The sequence below is a fragment of the Phyllostomus discolor genome, chromosome 13, assembly GCF_004126475.2.
Source record: "Phyllostomus discolor isolate MPI-MPIP mPhyDis1 chromosome 13, mPhyDis1.pri.v3, whole genome shotgun sequence".
Classification (NCBI taxonomy): domain Eukaryota; kingdom Metazoa; phylum Chordata; class Mammalia; order Chiroptera; family Phyllostomidae; genus Phyllostomus; species Phyllostomus discolor.
Window position 1 is genome coordinate 58119165 of NC_040915.2, and position 19714 is coordinate 58138878.

Below are 19714 nucleotides of genomic sequence, written 5' to 3' on the forward strand. Positions count from 1 at the left end.
CTCTGGATGTGCTTCCTCTCAGCTTAGCCTGTCCCTACCTGGCCTCCAGGTGGAACTGCAGATCCTACAGCTGGCTGCAGAGCTCCAGGCTCAGCGACAGCCCATCGACGCCTGCATCGCCCGAGTACAGGTGCTGCGGCGGGCTCTGTGCTAGAGCCGCAGCCCCCGGGAGGCCTCGGCCCACCTCCAGGAACAGAATGCAAAGCTGAACTGAGTTTCATTTTTTATTTCAAAATGTTGCAATTAAATGAATTACTGTTCAGAAGTCTCCCACTTCTCATACAAAAATACTGAGCTACTGATACAGTTGAAAAAGTTCAAATGGCTTCTCCTGCAGGAGAAATTCAGAGTCCCCAGGAGACATGAAACCTGGCCCTGTCCCCACCATCAGTGGCTCCCCAAGGACTGCATACCTATTGCCCGGGGACAGGTTTTCTAGGCACTGACTCTGCCTCCCCACCCCGATACACCAAGGCTCCTTTGTCTCCAACATAAGCCCCTGAATCAATAGCAGCAACTGTCCCATATTTAATGTAGGTCTGGATCTGGGGAGGGGACACAAGCTCTCCCCCGGCCCCAGCGTGCGACCACTACCTGCCCCATCCGTGTGGGGCACCAGTCAGGTGGGCTCAGTAATTGGACTTAATGCTCCAGAAGGTCACTCACTCATTGGGGTCTGCAAAGCACTGGCCATTAATCACCATCCTCAGAAGATACTGGCAGAGTCGGGTGATGCATTCAGCCACAAGTGTGAAGAAGAAAGCTTTTCCCAGTGAGCAGGGGTGAATTGAGAAACAGAAAGCAGTTGCATTAAAGGCCGTGTCGTCCTGCTCTGGGGGCAGGCAGGCCCACAGTCGGTGCCAGGAGGCACCTCACCTGTGCAGGCGAGGCCAAAAGCAGTGACAGGAGGAACAGCAAAAAGGTACAGTACCACTTACCATCTTAGACAGGAACCAGGACCAACTGAATGCTTAGCCAGGAGACACAGGTCTCTGGTCTACACAATAGGGGTTAAACCCTCTCTCCCCAAAAGGGAATCTCTGGTCATCCCGGCACTCACTTTCTCGTTAGGGTGGGAGGAGGGGATGAAACAGGTATAGGGCATGACGGGAGCGCTGACCTCATCCGCACCTTGGGGACAGCAGGAACAGAAGTCACCCAGGTCCTGCCTGGTCAGACTCCATGGTGCCTAGTCCCCTCCACAGACAGCTGAGGAGGGTCCCCTCAAGACGACTCCCACTTCTCTGTTCAGGGAAGGTCCCTCAGCAGCTGTAGCCAGGAAAGAGGCTCTAGAGGGAGCCCAGGGCCTCCCCAAATCGGATTTTCTGTCCTGCTTTCAGCTTGAAGTTGAAGTCCTTGGGGGCCTCAAAGATGAGCACGATGGTGGAGCCCAGGTTGAACTCGCCCAGGTGCTCGCCCTTGCGCATGGGGATGCCCTCCTTGTTGGCGTGTGTCACGAAGCTGAAGTCGTTGTAGGAGCCCTTGCTGTACCGGGGGCTGTTTGTGTGCAGGTCCTGGGAGAGGCCGGGGGCAGAGCATGTAGACACCTGTGATCGGGACCTTGAACGCACCTCTGCAGCCCGTCCCCAACCCAGCTTGGAAAGGGAGGCGGGGACAGCAACTCAGCCCAGCGGCCGGCTTCTAACCAGACAGTGACCTACACCCGCTATGAGCCGGGCCACTGAGGGACGGGCAGGCATCAGACCCGGCTCGCTTCTCCACAAATGGTGCTGCAAGACCACACCCGGGGGCAACGGGCAGTCACAAACCAACACCGAGAGGGGCAGCACCTTGGGCAGGGCGGGCACTGGCTGTCTCCTCACACGCCGGGCCTCCAAGTCAGCATGACCCACCCAAGACCACCATTCCCCTCCCTCGCCGGCCGCCTCCAGAGAGGGGCAAGTGGGGGCAGACAGGGCAGAGGGATCCTACGTGGCCTAGCCTTCGGGCTTCAGCAGGGCCTGGGCTCTGCTTACCCGGTCGAAGTAGATGCGGATGGAGCCCACGTTGGTGGCGCCCACAGCTGTGAGCGAGAAGAAGCCGTGTTTCCAGTCCCCAGTCAGGACCACCCGCTCGTTGTGGCAGAAGAGCTCTTTGATCCAGCGGGCCATGCCGGGGTTCACAGACATGAGGGAGCCTGCGGGAGCAGGGACGCTGCTACTCCCCGCCCGGCAGGAGGGCCAGCCTCGCAGGGCCCAGCTATTCCAAACCACAGGGCTGTTCTCCAGCCAACCCCCTCTGCCCACGCCCAGCCGGACTAAAGCCGTCAATTCTGGCCTCAGCACCCAAAGTCTGCAGCCTGGGTCCCCCTGAAACCTAGAAGCTGAGGGCATCCGTCTGGGTCTCAGAGGCAACTCTCGGTCACGTGCCAGCCCTGGCCTACCTGGGAAGTGGCGCCGGTGGGACACGGTCCAGTCAGTGGGAGAGTGAAAGCAGTGGTAGTCCCCAGGGGCCAGGTAGATGACGCAGTGGTAGAGCTCGTTCCCTTCCCTGGTGACCAGCTGGTTCCTGAAGGAGCTGTGGGAGGTGGCTGTGGGGGGCAGGCTATGAGACAAGGACCCAGTGCCTCCCAGCAGGGAGCCTGCACACAGTGTGGACACAGGCTCCAGGGAGGCCCTGAACTCCGGGCCCAGGGGGCCCGCTCTCAGTTCCTCCAGCCTTCCCCGAGTCCCTCCCTCTGTCCCTGGCCTGCTCCCAACCTTCCCCCTCTGACCTCCAGCCCAGCCACACTGCAGCAGGGCCAACAGGCTATGGCCAGGCAAGGACCCACCTGGTGGGAAGGGCGGGTCTCCTGGGGAGGCACGAGGGCCCAGGAACGACTCCAGCGAGTAGGTGACACCCTTCACCTGCTCCACCTCAGAGTTCTTCACCTGCCCAAAGCTGAGGATCTTCCCATCAGACGGGCTGATCTGGAAGGGTCGGGAGAGTCTCACTGCCAGGGATGGGAGGGGAAGGGACACGGCGGAGGAGGGGGTGCAGACATGGACCTCCTCCTCCCCACCGGGGCCCAGCCTGGGAGGAACACCCATCGGGCTACCCATGGGGTCTGTAGGGGCTGGTTCCTGAAGGCACGGGCACGAATCCCGCTTCTAGAGGGAGCCGTGGAAGCGGGGTCCAGCCTCACCACACTGTGCAGGCCACACACAGGCCGGGCCTGCGGCTTCAGCTTGCGCCGGAAGAACTCGCTGAGGTTGCGGTAGTGGTGCAGGTCCTCCACGGCGGCCTCCTTCATGTTCACCCCGAAGGTCCAGATGTACAGGCTGTAGACGGGCCTGCGCAGCCAGTGCGGCAGCTCCACCTGGTTAAGACGGCCCCAGGCCCTCGACAGCAAGCGCGTTGGCACCGACTTGTACAAGGCCACCTGCAGGCGGATGAGTCAGCCACACTTTGAGCCCGCTGTGCCCCAGTCAACTCCCCGCCACTGATGGGGCCGCCTCTGGAAGTCTTGGGTGCCCCACGCTGGCGTTCCCATGTGGCTGTTTCTCACTAGGAACCAGACTGAACCTGCCGACTGGTCTCACAAACTGAGTGCTGGCTGAAGCTGTAACATAGTGACTTGCGAGCCAGGTGTTTCAGTCATGCACACAGAACTGCGGCCATGCTAGCGCCGGGGAGACACTGGCCAACACAGTCCTGTTTCCTGAAGCGGGGCACGGGCACGGATGAATCTGATCCCATCGCCACCGGGCTGCGGCAGGAAGCAGCGCCTGTGTCCCGGACCCCAGAAAGGAGCAGGAGGCCCGGGCAGAGAGCCCGAAGCGCACATCTCTGTCCCAGCGGGGAACAGAATGTGCCCCCGCCAAGGTCGGGGACTCCGATACCAGGAAGATGCGCGGCACCACTGTCACAGGGCCAGGGCCCGGACACGCCCTGCAGAGCCCCACCCGGCGCTCAGAGGCGCTCTGTGGTGATGCACCAGAACACAGAGCCGTCTGCACCTGAGGCTCCTCCCAGGAGGAACAAGGGAACCAGCCTCTAACTGGTCGCTGCCGCTTGTCTGAACACAACCAAGACACCAAGTCCCCAAGGTGTAAAAGATTCCATTCCAACTTTAAACACCTCTCAGAGGTACTGAATTAGCGGCTCCCAGAACTCTTCCCTGCTGATGCCTGTCCACTGGCCACAGCTGCTGTGCGGCCTCAGGTCTCCTGGCCCAAGCTCCTTAGCTTTCAAGCCTTTGCAACACCCCGTTGGGGCTGTTCAAGACCCCAGGAGCAGGGTCTCTTTCTTGGGGTCAGTCTGCCCTCCAGGGAACGGCCCAGGGCTCCCAGGTCCTCAAAGGCATCCCCACCCTAAGGGGCCTCAATAGATTCCAATCTTCCCAGACCACCCACCCTCTGACACCTAGGAACTAATTTGGATTTTCCTCAAAATCACCTCTAAGCTCACTTCTCTTTGAACACAGGCAATGAGACAGACACCATTTTCTGAATGCGCAGTATGGGTTCCTTCCAGAAGCAGAGCCCCCAAATGGTACAAGGTCGGCAGAAAGCAGGCAGCGGACAGTGAGCAAGACCTCAGTCAACTCGCCTTTTGCCACCACCCTCCTGGAGGGCTCGGCTCCCACAGCCCGCACACACTTACCCTGCTCACAGGCCTCCATCCCACCCGGCTGAGCGGTCTGAGGGCACCAAAGGGCAGGAGGTAGTAGAGGACCGTCAGGGGCCAGGAGCGCAGTTTCAGGGCAGGTCTGGACATGCAGCTTAACTGTCCCAGCCTCCGTCTCAAGGCCAGCTGGGGGAAGTGCAACCTGCAGGGCACACGTCCACGCATGACGGGTCAGCAGCCAGGGCCTGGCAACCACCGCCCCACCCTTAGCAAGCTCGCTTCTCAGTGAAGTCCAGCAGCACTGGCCGTGCCCCTCGTCCCACCCCCATTCTGAGTCAGGGGCCTGGCGGCCTCTGGTCAGCAAACCTGCTCCCCAGTCCTTCACACCTGCCCGCACTGAGACGCAGAGCATGGGGTCCGGCTCCTAACCTCTCGGAGGGAGCGGCCCCGGCGAGGCCCTCCAGGGCTGCGCACCACCCGGGCCCAGCGTGGGAAGCCGGCGCAGAGCTAGCCTCGCAGCCCCCACCCTCCTGGGGCCCCAGGGACCAGCCTGATCTCCCAGGGCCCTTCAGCGTAGCTGCAGGTGGCAGTGGGGGAGCTCTGCTACCACCCGCTGCAGGATGGCCCAGGCCTCCTCTTCTCTCCTCTGATAAATTAAGGGAAAAGGCCTGACAAGACCTCAGAGGAAAACTCACACCCCCCCTAACTGCCACTGCTCCATCCACCTGCACGGTAGGTCGTTCTACCTCAGGTCAGGTTCTCAGATCCAGGCACTGGTGGGAGGAACCTGCCCCCACACCTCAGGCCACCTCTCAGGTCTGCTGGGGCCACACACCTAACCCAGGCCCCTCTTTTTGGCAAAGGTGGGGGTCTTTTCACAAGCCCCACCCGCCTAAACCCAGTGCATTTAGCACAGGCTCAGCCTTTCCACCAGAACCTCCCGAGGCACATCGGTGAGGCCCAAGGCCCCTCTCACACACTTAAAGCCCCAGGAAAGGATCCTCAGGCCCTGGTGTAGCCTTCAAGAGACTACACTGCCACCCACTCTGGGAATGTCCCCAGGCCTCAGTTTCCTCATCCGCAAAAAGAAGGCATTCAACTGGATAATCTAAGGCTCCTATCCGGGCCTGTGCACTCTCAGAGAAGCTGGGTCCTCTGCCCCCACTTGCTGAACAAACCAAGGAACAAAGGGGCATCTCAGCTAATGCTGAAAGCAGGAAAAAAAACGGAGAACTGAGCCGATGGCTGGGCCCAGTTCGGTGATTGGCAATGAAGGTGCCGCATCTCCACTGCTCCCCAGACTGCCTGCGTGCATTCTCTCTCCCACCCTGCCCTGCTGTTTTTAGAAGGTCTGGTGGGTGTTGGGGGCCAAGCAAAGCCAGACAAATCACTGCTCCCCCCCTCAGTGCCCCCACCCGCCCTGCTCACTGCAGAAGCACAGGGACCAATCCCAGAAGCGCTGCCCCCGAGCGGGTGGGGAGCGGCAGTTTGGGTGCAACGCAGACACTGGGCCACCAGCCCACTCCGCCTCCCCGGGTACCTGAAGCAGGCTCTCCGACTCAGGCCCCCAGGGCCGGGCCCCTCCAACCTCGGGGGCTGATCCCCCAGGCCCCTGCCGCCACCTCCATTGCGGGGCCGCTGGACATGAACTCTGACCTTGCGGAGGTCGTGGCGGGGCACAGCAGGGTTAGGAGGCCGCCAGCAGCATCTCACCATTTCGCCGCGCTGAGCTCTGGTCCTCGCCTTGCCTCTGACTGACACATGGTGGGCGGGCAGGGAGGGCGGCGCCAGCAGGATCGCCTTTGTTCCTCCTCCTTCCTCCCTTCCCCCCAAGGAGCTCCTGCGCTGTCACTGCTTCTGGGTGGCCGGTGGACCGCTTCCTCTGCTCAGAGACCACGGGCAGAGCTGGGGCTATTGCAAAGACAGGCACTGGTCACACACCTGCTCGGGCCTGCAGCACCAGCGCTGGGTTCGGCCCATTGTGTCCCCAGGCTTGGCCGCCTGCCCACTCCAGGGAGCTGATGGCGAGCCGACGGCAGGGAGGGGACCAGGGCCCTCTCTGCTCAAGGAGCACAAGCGGGAATCTGAGCCCTGCACTCCAGGCAGGCGCCCAGCGTCACCCTGTCTGCTGCTTGGGCGGCCCCTCCCTTGTCAGGACCTGACCCATTTTCCATTTGGGTGACAAAGTAGCATCTGAGGAATGAGGGAGAGAAAGTGGGGGAGGTGGGGCTGTTGAGACCCTGGGCGTCTGAACAGCTCTGGCTCTGCCTCACTGCTCATGGCCCCTGCCTCAGAGCCCCCCGCTCTGGGCATTGACCCCTCAGGGCTCCTCAGAAGATGAGCACCCCGGTGACATTAGGGAAAACCAATGAGGAGCTGGGAACAGGCCAGGACTGAAGTGCGTACCTGCTGCCACTTGCCGTCCCCATCTTTACTTGGGAACAGGGACAGCACTCTGGCCAGGGGCCCGCAGGCTGTGGGGAGGACACGCTGCCTCCACAAAGCCCTTACAGTCGCCTCGCAGATAACAGGGCGGGAGGGGAGCACACATTCCAGGCTGCTGCCATCTCAGTGCCGGGAAGTCAAGGCCCCAGGGAGGACGTCCAGCCGCCTGGCCTCCAATCCCAGCTGCAGGCTGGCACGGGGCAGGGGCCTGGCCATCTTTACATGAAGAAATGTGGTGTAGGAGCAACCCTGACGGCAGAGAACTGACCCAGCCCAGGACCCGACACGGCCAACGGACTGTGGCTGAGCAAGAAGCCCCAACTCAGATGTGGCCTTATCACACTAGGGGGACCGCCTGACCCCCGGCGAACCCACCTCGGCCACAGTGGTGGGAAGGCCAGCTCGGCACCTGCCAAGGGTGTCAGTGAGACTCCAGGTGTGCAGGGGCCCACGGGAGTCAGGACACAGCTGCCTGAGGCCTGGACAAGAGCATGGGTCTCTGCCCTGACAGAGGAGACGGCAAGGCCAGGCTCATCCCAGACCAGAGCTGGTCCAGACGCCTCCAGCAGCGCCCGTCTCCCCAGGCCACTGGCCTTGATGAGGGGCAGGGAGAGCTCGCTGTGGGTGGGCCAGGCCTCACGCGGAAGCAGATGAAGGCATATGCGTCCCATGGCCCCGAGGGACAGACCCACAGCTCACAGCACCAGCAGCCGGCACCCCTGCACCCCAGAAGCCAGGTTCAGGTGACCAATCACACCACCCCCATGCTGAGCATACCCCACCCCTCCCCGGCCCACCAGGCCTCGGCTTCACACTGCTCCCCAGGAAAACAGGCCCAGAGGGGAGATGGGCAGTTGGGGTTGAGTCTGGTGCTTGGCTTCCAGAACGGGACTCTCTGCCTCTAGAAACTAGAAAGTTCAAACCGAACGCACACCGGGGATTCAGGGTAGGGGCCAGTGAGACCTTGCGGGAGGGGATGCGAGTCCCGGGCTCCTGCAGCTGCTTCTCCTCACTGTCCTACCATGGGACGGTGACACTGCAGCATGCTGTCAGGAAGGCACGTTCAAGAGCCCACAAACAAGCCCAGCTTGCCGGGACACCTCAGGTCCTCAAAGCAGATGCATGTGCTTGCAATTCATTGTCCCCCAGGGCCTCCGGTCCCAGGGCTTGGCCAGGCAGCCCACCAGGGCAGGGCAGATACTTGCCTCCCTCCCACAGTGCAGGCAGCTCAAGGGGGATCAGCTCGAGGAGCTGCTGTCCTGGAGGGACTAGGAACTGCCCTGAGGGTCCGGGCAGGAGGTCCTTGCCTCCTCGGTCCCATCTCTGCCACTCCCCTGCCTGTTCTTCTCAACAGGACACAGACCAGTGTGTCAGGCTTCTTCTAAGTCACCATCTGTGGGGCCCAAAAGGTCCCCAGGAAGCAGACACGCACTCATCTGTTCCCCAGGGAACAAGCCTGGTGGCGCCCTGTCCAGCTTAGAGCTGCAGGATGGAGGCACGGGGTCCCTAGAGACCACTCCTGCTCACTTCCCAAGGGCAGAGCACGCCTACAGCCAACAGTGCTCCAGCCTGTCTGGCTCCCTGAGTTCTACTGGCGGCGGGGGAGGAGGGTCGGGCCTGGATAAGGAACCTATTAGGGGGGTGCTCTGAAGTGAGGAAGAACGGACACCTTCCCTCTATCCTGAGAGTCTCAAGGACACTCTGTGGAGGTGAGTTTTGGGCTGTGACCAGTAGGACTTTAAAGTCATCACAAGGCCTAAGGGCTGGCCACACGGAACGTGAGAACTCAGAACGGCTTGGTGGAGGACAGGGACACTGTGGTCACTGCAAACCTGGCTGCTTTCCCACAGCCTGCCCTGAGTGGGGAGAGGCCCCGCATGTCACAGGAGCTCTCTGAATGGCCACTCTTCCCACTCACCCGCTGGAGGCTCAGGTCGGAGCTGTGACCACGGCCCAGCACAGCTCTGCTTAGAAATCCCGGCCCCACTCCACCCAAGAACTCAGTGAGGCCCCGTCCCCCAAACCTGGCTCCCGACGGCTCCCTTCCCCTCCAGACCCGCACTCAGGGGTGGGTGGGGGGCAGAGGTTTCTCCACTGGGAGGATCGAAGGAACTGGGAAGAGGCTGCCCCTGTGAGCAGGAAGCGAGGGCCCAACAGGACCACTGGTGGCGGGGAGTGTCACCTTTGTCAGGACGAGATGTTCCAGGGGTTCACAGTGAGCGATGCTGCAGTGTCCCCATCCACCCCTCACTAACCACGATGAAGGAAACAATCCCCGCCCCCCCAGTGGAATGGAACATTCCAACTGAAGTAGGATGGACTGACCCAGGCCAGTTACCAGTTACTACAGGTGGGGGATGGGGCATGTGCGCTCCTGCCTGGGCCCCCCCAGGACCCTGGCAGATTCACGTTTGAGTCTGACCAAGACCAGGAAGGCAGTGAGGGAGTCGGGGTTGTCCACTCTTTGATCCCCACCCCCCAGGAAGCTCCCCCTGGGTATACAGGGCCTGGCAGCCTGCTCACGTCCAGCCTGAGGCCACAGAGGATTTGCACCTGCTCTCCGAGCAGAAACCTCACTAGGCGCCAGGGTCACCCCTCTAGAAGCCTTAGCAGAAACCCCAGTGCCCCCAAAACATGTGTCTCTCAGCCTGACAGAGTGCGTGTTCCCACCAGGGGGAGCAGGGCTGCCTTCTCCCCCTGTCCCGACGCATGACCACTGGGCAGCTGTGTCCAGGTGGGGCCACCAGCCCTTCCTCCCCTGAGTTCCAGGACTAGAAAACAGACAAAACTTCACAGGTAGGGAATACGGAAATGGACCTCCCCAGTGAAATGGGTGAGCCATCTTGGGGAAGCCCTGGCAAGAGAAGAGGAAGCAGAGAGATAAGCCCAAGAGGGCCTTTTTCAAGCCAGCCGAGGGAGGCCCAGGGAAGGATGGGTGGGGCCGGGGACTGGACTCTCTCAGAGGGAAGGACCCTCCCCTCAGGCAATCCCTAGAGCCAGTGGGGACAGGGACGGATGAAGGGCAGCAAGCCTCTCCCTCCTACCCTTTGGGAGAAGACCCGACGACACGTACTGACACTTCCAGGTCCCACTGGGGAGGAGTGCAGCCAGCGTCCCCCAGAACGCCTGCCCCAGGCCCCTTCGGCAGCAGGGAGGAAATCCCGAGCTCTCGGCTCTCGGGCCATGAGATGCTACAGGATGTGGAGGAAGTGAGCTCATCCAGCCGGCCCCATGACTGCCATGTGGGCTGGGGAAGCCCACAACTTGGTTGAGACTATGGGGTGGGCTCCTCAGGCCCCAGGGCCTCAGGCTCCAAGCCATAAAAGTGTGCTCCGAACCGCAGGGAGCTGAACGGCTCACCCGGGTCTGAAAGTGGCCTCCCAGCGGGGTGTCCCGGAAAAGAAGAGTCCAGCTCACTCACATGCAGGTGGTCCTGTCCTCCCTCGGCTTCCGGCTGCACCCGACTCTGGGGAGGCGCTGCTCCTTCAGGAAAGCCTTGGGTTGGTGGGCGGGGACTCGGGCTCCAGCCACTCAGACAGGCGGGGTGGGGGCAGGAGGGCGGACACCAGACAGCTGGAGCTTCGCTCCGCCCCCTGGCCTAGCCCTGCCCGGCTGCCCAGGGGCCCCTTTAAGGGGGAGAGGGGACCTGCTCCCTGCAGATCAGTCAAGGGACTTCCCCAGTGATACTACCTGGGTTGGGAGTTACGTTGTCCTCAGCAGGAGCTAGTCTCCTGGGGTGGCTACCCTCTCTGGACAGGCTGGGCCTTCTGGTGCTGGCCAGCTTCTCAGGACTGAGTAGATCTGTCTAGCCCTCCAAGTGAGAATGTGAGACAGAAGGTATCTAAGTCCTTGCTCCTTCCCATACTTCATCCTCAAGACACAGGATGCCCCTAACACCACTTCCTTTCCTCCAGGCAGACACACCCCTGACATACAGAATCCCCCTGCAGACCAGCAAACAAGACCCAGGGGGCAAGGTCCGCCCCCTGGGCCAAACACGCAGGATGGAGGACATGTCGGGTAATTCTGTGGCCTGCCATTTTTTTAAACTTTATTTTTCAATTAACAGCTGACATTCACCATTATTTTATATTAGTTTCAGGTGTGCAGTATAATGGTGAGACAACCACCTAGTTTACAAAGTGATCCCTATGTGCCCTGTCTTTCTACCCGACTAGATAGAAGAGCCCTAACCTGTGGGGCCAGCACCCCACCCGCACGCCCAGCAACCCGCATGGGATGCAGTGAAGCACCCTAACATTTTTTACGGGGGAAGGTCTGACAGGGAAGACTGTTCGGCCAAAGAAAGGGGGCCAGGTCCCTGGCTATGCAGGCCACGCCCGGGGCAGCCTGCCACCCAGTGGTCACGCTGCCTCAGAGGCTCATTCTTCGTGCTCAGGCTTCGGAACAAAACCCAACCCCATCTCTTCCACGGAGAATGTAGTGTCTAAGGCAATGTTTAGGAAGGTAGAGAGTGCCTCCAGGGCTTGCGAAGAGATGGGTGGCTGGGCTGGGGCAGCCTAGAACAGTACGCACTGGCGTGCAGACACAGGCCACATACTTGTCTTCCTTTGGATCCAGCCCAAGCAACTTCTCCATGACAACCTACAGACGTGGGCTGCCACAGGGGGGAGAACGGGAGACAATGGGGGGGGGGCGTCCTACCCCAAGGACTTCCGTGATATTCCACACCTGGAGTGCACCAACGGGAGCAGAGAGGAGGGGCGATCCACGCGGGGCTCCAGCCCTGGGGGCCCAAGTGGGATTTCAGACTCCTCCTCACCCCAAAGCTCCAAGCAAACACCACGTGAGACGGGATAAAAAGACACTGAAGCACAAGAAGATGTTGACACAAAATCTTAGCAACACAAAATGCCAGAAGCAGAAAGATCCTGCAGGACCACTCCAACCCCCCGCCCCCCAAAGCCTCCAGGACTTCCAGACCAGGCCCAGCCCACCGAGACCAGAGGGGGAAACAAGTCTGTGGATCAAAAGCTCAGCTTCTCACTTGCTGAGCGGCCTCTGGCACCGACACTCTCCCTTGGAAAATGACCAATCAGGCAGCTTCATGCCATCTTCCAAGGTTCCTTTATGGCCACTCAAAGCCTCTCCGGTGATGGGTGTTTAGAATCACAAACCAGTCCAAGGTCAGCCCTCTTGGCCTTCTAACCTGACCCCCACCACCTGTTTCAGGAGGGAAATGCCTTCCAGATTCCAGACAACAAATCATTTCTGGGAAAAATTAAAACGCTAATAAGTCTACTTTCCCACCCTGAATGGGCCCCTTCCGCCCACTGGGTCCTTAGTTTCCAGTCCTCCTGCCTTGTTTGGATCCCCGTGGGTGGGAGCGCCACCTAGCACCGCCAAGAGGCTCTGCAGGCCCCAGGCCATCTGGCCGCCAACACCCGTGGACAAACTCCCCCTCCAGGCCAACCCACTGCAGCTCCCTGACGAGTAGTGCCAGGGGACAAGGTGAGGTGGGACAAGGGTGGCAGGTGCACTGGATAATTCTCATTCCTTGTGGGCCAGTGGGGCCCCTTGAGGAAGGCCAGTGTTAGCAAATGCTCCTTAGCAGTCCTATCAGCCGCCCCCCCCCCCCCCGCTCCCCGGGACTTCTCATGCCCCCAGGCTCACACAGAGCCCCTCAGTGGCCTCCAGCAGGATGAAGAAAACAAGGTGCATACACAAGAATAAACTCAAAATGGATTAAAGACATAAAGATAAGACATGAAACTGTAACATTCCCAGAAGAACACACAGGCAGCAAACTCTCTGACATCACTCTTAGTTAATGTATCTTTTTGGACAGGTCTCCTCCTGCAAGGGAAACAAAAGAACAAACAGGACAACCTCAAACTAAAGAGTTTTTGCACAGCAACTGAAACCATCAACACAGAACAAAAAGACAACCTATTAAACGGGAGGAGATATTTGCTAATGACACAACCAATAAGGAGTTACTATCCAAAATATGTAAGGAACTCATGCAACTTAACACCAAAACGATAAAACAAACAAACAAAAAAACTGATTAAAAAATGGGCACAGGACCTGAATAGACCTTTTCCCAAAGGGGATATACAGATGGTCAAGAGACATATGAAAAGATGTTTAATGTCACTAATCATCAGGGAAATGCCAATTAAAACCATAATGAAATGTCATCTCCCACCTGTCCGAATGGCTATCGTTTATGAATCAACAAACAGGTCCTGGGGAGGACGTGGAGAAAAGGGAACCCTCACGCACGCTCGGCAGGACTGCGCATTGGTGCAGCCACCGTGGGAAACAGCATGGACGTTCCTCGAAAACTTAGAAACAGAACCACAGTGTTCCACTGCCGGGCATTTATTTAAGGCAACCCAAAACACTAATTTGCAAAGATACATGCACCTCTGTTTTCGCTGCAGCATTTTATATACAATCACCAAGATATGAAAGTAATTAAGTGTCCATCGGCAGATGATTGGATACAGGTGTGGAACATCATACATTGGCATATTACTCAGCCATAAAAACAAATGAAATCTCACCATTTGTGACAACTTGGATGGACCCAGAGGTTATTATGCTCAGTGAAAAGACAGAAAAAGACAAATGCCGTATGATTTCACTTATATATGGAATTAAAAAAATAAAAAAACCAACAGAAAACAAACTAATAGATACAGAGAACATTTTGAAGGCTGCCAGATGGGAGGGGGGCTTGGGGAATGGGTAACGGAGGGAAGGGATTAAAAAGTACACACTGCCTGTGATACAAACAGTCATGGGGATGTCAAGTACGACATAAGGAGCCTAGTCAGCAACACTGTAATAACCACACACGGTGTCAGGCAGGTACTAGACCTAGAGTGATCACTTCGTAAGTTATCCAAATGTCTGATCACTATGGTGAATACTTGAAGGATTACTGCATGTCAACTGTAATTGGGAAAAAATTTTTTTAAAGATTTTATTTATTTATTTTTAGAGAGAGGGGAAGAGAAGAAGAGGGGGAGAGATATATCAATGTGTGGTTGCCTCTCACACGCTCCCCACGAGGGACCTGGCCTGCAACCCAGGCGTGTGCCCTGACTGGGAATCCAACTGGCAACCATTTGGTTCGCAGCCCATGCTCAATCCACTGAGCCACACCAGCCAGGGCTGGAAAAATTTTTAATGAGTGAATTTTACTGTATGTTTTATAGCTTAATAAGATAAAGGGGGGGGGGGGTGACAAGGTACTCCGAAGCGGAGCAAGCCCACAAGAAGGCTTCTCAGTCAGCTGCCCTGGACTCCTTGCAGCCCTGAGCACAGCCTCGTCTTGTCCTCACCGTCAGGTGGAGTCCTCCGTTCCCTACATGCTGGCTGCTCAAAGCCACAGGAGGCAGTCCCCACGTGGTGCAGCTCAGAACTGTCCCCAGGCTGGGGGAGGCATGGGGAGGCCAAGGCTGAAGCAAGGGGCCTGGGCTCCCAGGAAGAGTGGCTGCCACAGGCAGCGGAGAGAAGGGGCCTGCGGTCCTCTGAGACCTGCTCCTGTCCCAGAACCAGCAGATTCCTTGAGGACAGAGCTGAGCTGTAAGTAAACGGCACTGAGCAGCCAGGGAGCTTGATTTCCCTGCCAATCTATTTGCCCATTTTAACATCCACAATTGTTCTCTCAACACCTATTTAGGGAAGAAAGATACTATTCACTGAATCTCTACTCCCTGCCAGCGTGGGACCAGGTATTTACACATACATCATTCTCACTGAACAACTTCATGAGGAAGTTAATAGCAGCCTGTTTAGCGATGAGAATGATAAAGTCAGTAATTATAGAAAGTTTAAAAACGTGCAGAATATGTTCACGACTGTCCAGCTGTGTGAGGGCCGACGGGGCTCGGGACAGCCGGGGAGGGGGACGGGAACATGGGGCGACATGGGAGAAGGTTCGGGCTGGTCTGTCTGTCCACCTTTGCCTGACCTGGAATGCTGCTCCAGGCGTCTCTAACAATTCTGAACTGAGGCACGAAGTGAAAAAGCGGTGGCAACGCAGGGAGCGAGTGCGGAGCCCTCACTCACACACAGAACTGTCATCAACGTGCGGCTCCCCAGACAGCTCGGGCACCCCTGCAAGACCCCCTGCGAGCCTCCCATGGCTGGGCTACAGTGAACAAAACTGGGTTATTACACTCAAAAGTGTACTGATGTATTTAGGGGTGAGGTTTCATAATGTCTGCAATATAGCTGCAAATGGTTCAGGGAAAAATAACATACGCAGAGATAAAGCAGATGTGATACGCCATTAACCACCATTCAGTCAAGGGTGTGTGTGGATGACAACTATCCCCTCAACTTTTCTACTGTGTTCAATGTTCACAATAAAAGAACGGGAAGACCTGGCTTCCAACCACAGAAAACCCTCTGGATTCTCTGACTAGGGAGAGAAACCAAGCTCCCCACGGAGCGCTGCAGCACAGCAAGCCGGGCCTGCCCTCAAGGTGCCCACGCAGCTGCTGCTGCTTCACTCGGGGGAACCCAGGAGCGACCGCTGAGCCAGGGGCGTGACCAGCCCTTGACTGCCGCTCCAGACTGGGTGCTGGTGTTGGAGAGCGAGCTCCTCGTGCCTGATGGGAAAGGCGGCTGCCAGCTCACTCTGCAGCCACAGGCCGTCCCCCACCATGCAGTCCCCTCCGAGGCTGGCAGGAAGGCCGTGTGGGCTGCTTCTTCTCAAAGGGCCCCCGTTGCCATAGGCTAGCATTCCCACCACATGCTCCTCTGTCCTCAGGTCAAGGAGGAGAGGACACAGTGGAAACGCCAGACACCAAGGGGAATCTGTCACCAGAGGCCGTCCTGTGTGGAACTGCAATCACCTGGACGCTCGCAGGAAACCCTGGAGTCACCGAGCCGCACAGCTGGGCACTCCCCAGCACACCTGACGTCACCCAGCAACTTCAGGGTTACAGCTGCCACACACCTTCTGCCCCTCCTGTTAACAAGTGCTTACGAAGGCTTTGTTCCCCCTTTTTGACTTACAGGGATAAGAGGACAGCATATTTGAAATCACAAGTGCCACACAAATGCAAAACAGCCACAGCTCCAGGCACACCTGGCTGCCTCCCAGCCTGTTCCTGCTGTCCTATTCCTGCTGTTGCTGTTCTCCATGGAGGCCCCTGGGGCAACCGCCCTCCTCCCGAAGACCAAGCACCAGGTCTGGGCAGCCCCGAGGAACAGGCAGGTTTCCCATTTCCCTTCCCCTCCCCCCCGCCTCCTACCCATCCCTGCCCCCTGTCCACTCTCCTTTCAGAACATCCAGAACTCAGTCCCTCCCCCCTTCCCCTGCTCCCACCCTGATACCCACCCCACTTTCTCTTGCTGGGATACTGTCAGAGCCTCCCAACAAGGCCCCTGCACCCGGGTCTGTCTCCACAGTAGCCAGAATGATCGGATCAGAACCCCAATCACTCAGCCCTCACTCAGAAGGCAGGCTGGGTGTGATGAGGCCCTCCAGCCTTCCCACCTCTCTGCCCTCTGCACCTTCAGCCACGTGGGTTCTTTGCTCTTCCTCAACAGCGGCGGACATACGCTGTCCATCTCAAGCCTCAGCCTGGACCACTCTCCCCTCAATGGCCTTGGCTCGTCCTTCTGCTCCTGCAGTCTCTACTCGTATACCAAGTAAGGCCTTCCTTCCCCGGCTGCCTCAGTCCCAGCCCAGGACATCAGTGCCCTTCACCTGTTTAAGTTTTCTCCACAGCATCTTCACCCACCAGTAAGGACAGAAACTCTGGTTCTATCCATGAGTGGATCCCCAGCACCTCAACAGGGCCTGGCATACAGGAGTTCAAAGGTTTGTTGAATGAGTAAGTGAACTCAAGAAGAAAGGAATCATGTTCATCTATGACAACTTTTGTTTTGCTACTATTCAGTGAGGTCCGTGTATTCGAGAATACCAACTGCAAATGTACAATTGTTCTAGAAGCCAAATGCATAGCATAAATCGCATAGGTGTCCACATGCTTTCAGACAACAATTCTACACCTGGGCATTCACCCTAAGGAAAAGGCCCACGTGCCAAGATATGCTCTAAAACATTATCCACAGTGGCAAAGGCCACCAATGCACCAGAATCAACTGTGGCGATAGAGCCACTTAAAGTGCTTTCATGCAGTCTTGAAAAATCATCACATAGAGCAGTATGTATACAGCAAAAAGGGCAAGACAAAAAACCAGGTATGCATCCATGTAAAACAGACAAAGACAGGACGTGAACATGTAAAAAATAAGGCCCATGAGGATGCAGTCGGCCGTGATGAGAAGGGGTGGGAACGACGAGCACCCTCCCTGTTCTCCTAGGTTCCCTCGGTGTCTCACCACTCTGTGACTTAAAGGGACGGAGACCGGTCACGAGGCGCCAACACCGTTCCGGGTGAAAGACCGCCCTTCCACGTCAGTGCTGGGAGACCGGACGCCCACATGCAGGAGAGTGGGACTGGACCCTGATCCTACACCTCAAAAAAGTTTTAACTCAAAATGAATGAAACACAAACATAAAACTTAAAAGGATGAAGCTCTTAGAGGAAAACAGAAGAGAATCTTTAGGACATTGGATTCAGCAATGAGTTCTTGGATATCACACCAAAAACATAGGCAGTAAGAATAAAAATAAACTGGACTTCATCAAAATAAAAAAACTTTTGTGCATCAAAAGATATTATCAAGCCCTGCCTGGGTGGCTCAGTTAGCTGAAGCCTTGTCCTGTGCGGCAAAAGGTGGCTGGTTCGATTCCCAGCCAGGGCACATGCTCAGGTTGTGGGTTCGATCCCCACTCGGGATGCATATGGGGCGACCGATCGATGTCTCTTTCACATCAGTGTTTCTCTCTCTCCCCACTCCTTCCTCCCTCTCTAAAAATCAATACAAATATCCCTGAGTGAGGGCTGAAAAAAGACATCATCCAGGGAGTGAGAGAGCGACACCCAGGGCTCCAGGGCGTGTGAGCGCCAGCTGTGCGGGCGAAGGAGGAGCGAGCGCAGCGCAGCGAGGGGAGCTGCCAGCTGGACGCCTCGGCGCTCTCACCCCTCCGGGCACGGCTGGGCTGCTTCAAAGAGGTAACTACCAGCACTGCAAGTGTGCCAGTGTGCAGAAAGGGAGCGTCCCTGGGGTTCCATGGTGCTGGCAGCTTCTCTGCTTTTCAACTACTTTCTCATAATTACAGGAACTCAAACACGAGTGGTGATGTAAGTACCACTGAGGAGGACCCAGTGTGGATTCCACATTCCTGACCATGACCTTTGCCCAGCGCCTCTGAATGCTTTCATAACCTAATTAACACCTGGTAGAGATGGCTGGCACTGGGAGGGGGAAGAGTGAAGAGACAATCCACAGAATGAGAGAAAACATTTGCAAATAAACCTATCTGATATGGGTGCAGTTATCCAGAATACAGGAGTGAGCAGAAGTGTGTTTACAGCTGTTCACATGGAAAATAACATAATTTATACATAATATAAATGGTGCTGTGGTTTCTTCTATACCACTACAAAAACAGGAATTCTATGTCAATAAAGGAGGGATACCGGTATAAACTCTGCAAGAGCGCTAGGGTGCGGGAAGGAGGCCTCCCGTGAACGCTCACCTGCGGCCCCACAGGCAATTTTTCCAGTGCACATGCTCACACGCACCGCGGTTTAACCAGCAAGGGCCCTCGGGACTGGGAGGTGGCAAACACACAAGCAGCCCTGGCGCACAGGCCGTCACCTCCACCTCTTGCTGCCACTGTGTCACTTCTGCACTAGGAGCAGCTTTTACTAGTCACCTGATGTTGTTCTACGGGCATGGGATTTGGGGTCAGCAGATCTCACTCGGGATTCCACTCTGCTACTCACTGGTCTTTCCTTCTGTAAAATGGCTCTAACGTTTGCCCTGCCCACCTCAGCCAGCTGCTGTAAGTGAAAGGGTTCGGAAAAACTACACAACGCTCTTCACCATACAGTATTATGACTATCCTCTTAAGAATTTTGATGCCGGAGGGTTGGGTGGAGGGGCTGGAACGGGAGTAGGGGGGAGAAAACTGTACTTGAACAATGATTGAAATTAAAAAAAAAAAAAAAAAAAAGGAAAAAAAAAAAAAGAATTTTGATGCCAGGGGACAAACCAGATGTTTCTGCGGCACAAGAGACATTTATTTACAAGTGGGAAAGGGGAACAAAGACCCCTGCTGGCATCCTGACCAACAGGGGCCAGGAGGGAGGCTTCATGAAGTGTGGGAAAAGTCACACCGCCCGCCGCTCGGCCGCATCTATCTCCTGGAAACCCGGAAAACGCTGTCTGGTAAAAAATCATCCAATTACCTCGGCCGAGCCGCTGATCCCAAGGGCTCCTCTCAGCAGTAACTACCAGCTTGTCTTCTCTTTTCAGCTCTCGAGATGTCCGACCAGATCTCAGGGATATGAAGGGACTACATTCCAGCCAAATCACCACCAGAAGTTTCCACGTGCCACTTAAACACAAAGCCCTGAAGGGAATGCACGGCTCATCTTGCCATGGCTCCAAAATCTGGCTTGTCATCAGAAATCGCCTACGGGGTTTTTTAAAAATTATTGATTTATTTTTAGAGAAAGGGAAGGGAGGAAGGAGATGGAGAGAGAAACATCTGATGCAAGAAAGAAACGCCAATCGGCTGCCTCTCCTACAGGCCCCGACCAGGGACTGAACTCACAGCCTAGGCATGTGCTCTACCAGGGATCAAACCGGTGAC

General features: G+C 56.9%; 2 protein-coding genes across 12 annotated transcripts in view; one reads left to right on the forward strand and one right to left on the reverse strand.

The window, feature by feature from the left end:
* The window catches only part of SFI1 (SFI1 centrin binding protein), a 62413-nt gene extending 62151 nt beyond the window's left edge, over positions 1-262 (forward strand). The window contains exon 32 of the mRNA XM_036013694.1: positions 50-262. Coding sequence (XP_035869587.1) covers positions 50-154 — 105 coding nt within the window. The 3' untranslated portion in view covers positions 155-262. The remainder of the gene's footprint in view (positions 1-49) is intronic.
* The window catches only part of PISD (phosphatidylserine decarboxylase), a 31654-nt gene continuing 12151 nt past the window's right edge, over positions 212-19714 (reverse strand). For 2 of the 11 annotated variants that reach the window (XM_028527385.1, XM_036013700.1), the window contains 7 exons: positions 6262-6459; positions 4585-4750; positions 3125-3361; positions 2771-2909; positions 2384-2530; positions 1977-2137; positions 212-1514 (listed from right to left, as the gene is read on the reverse strand). In XM_028527385.1, coding sequence (XP_028383186.1) covers positions 1290-1514; positions 1977-2137; positions 2384-2530; positions 2771-2909; positions 3125-3361; positions 4585-4750; positions 6262-6311 — 1125 coding nt within the window. In that variant the 5' untranslated portion in view covers positions 6312-6459 and the 3' untranslated portion in view covers positions 212-1289. Of the gene's footprint in view, positions 1515-1976; positions 2138-2383; positions 2531-2770; positions 2910-3124; positions 3362-4584; positions 4751-6088; positions 6460-7368; positions 7660-10353; positions 10514-19714 lie in introns of those variants that run through there. The other 9 variants (XM_036013701.1, XM_036013697.1, XM_028527386.2 and 6 more) reach the window with 8 other exon arrangements.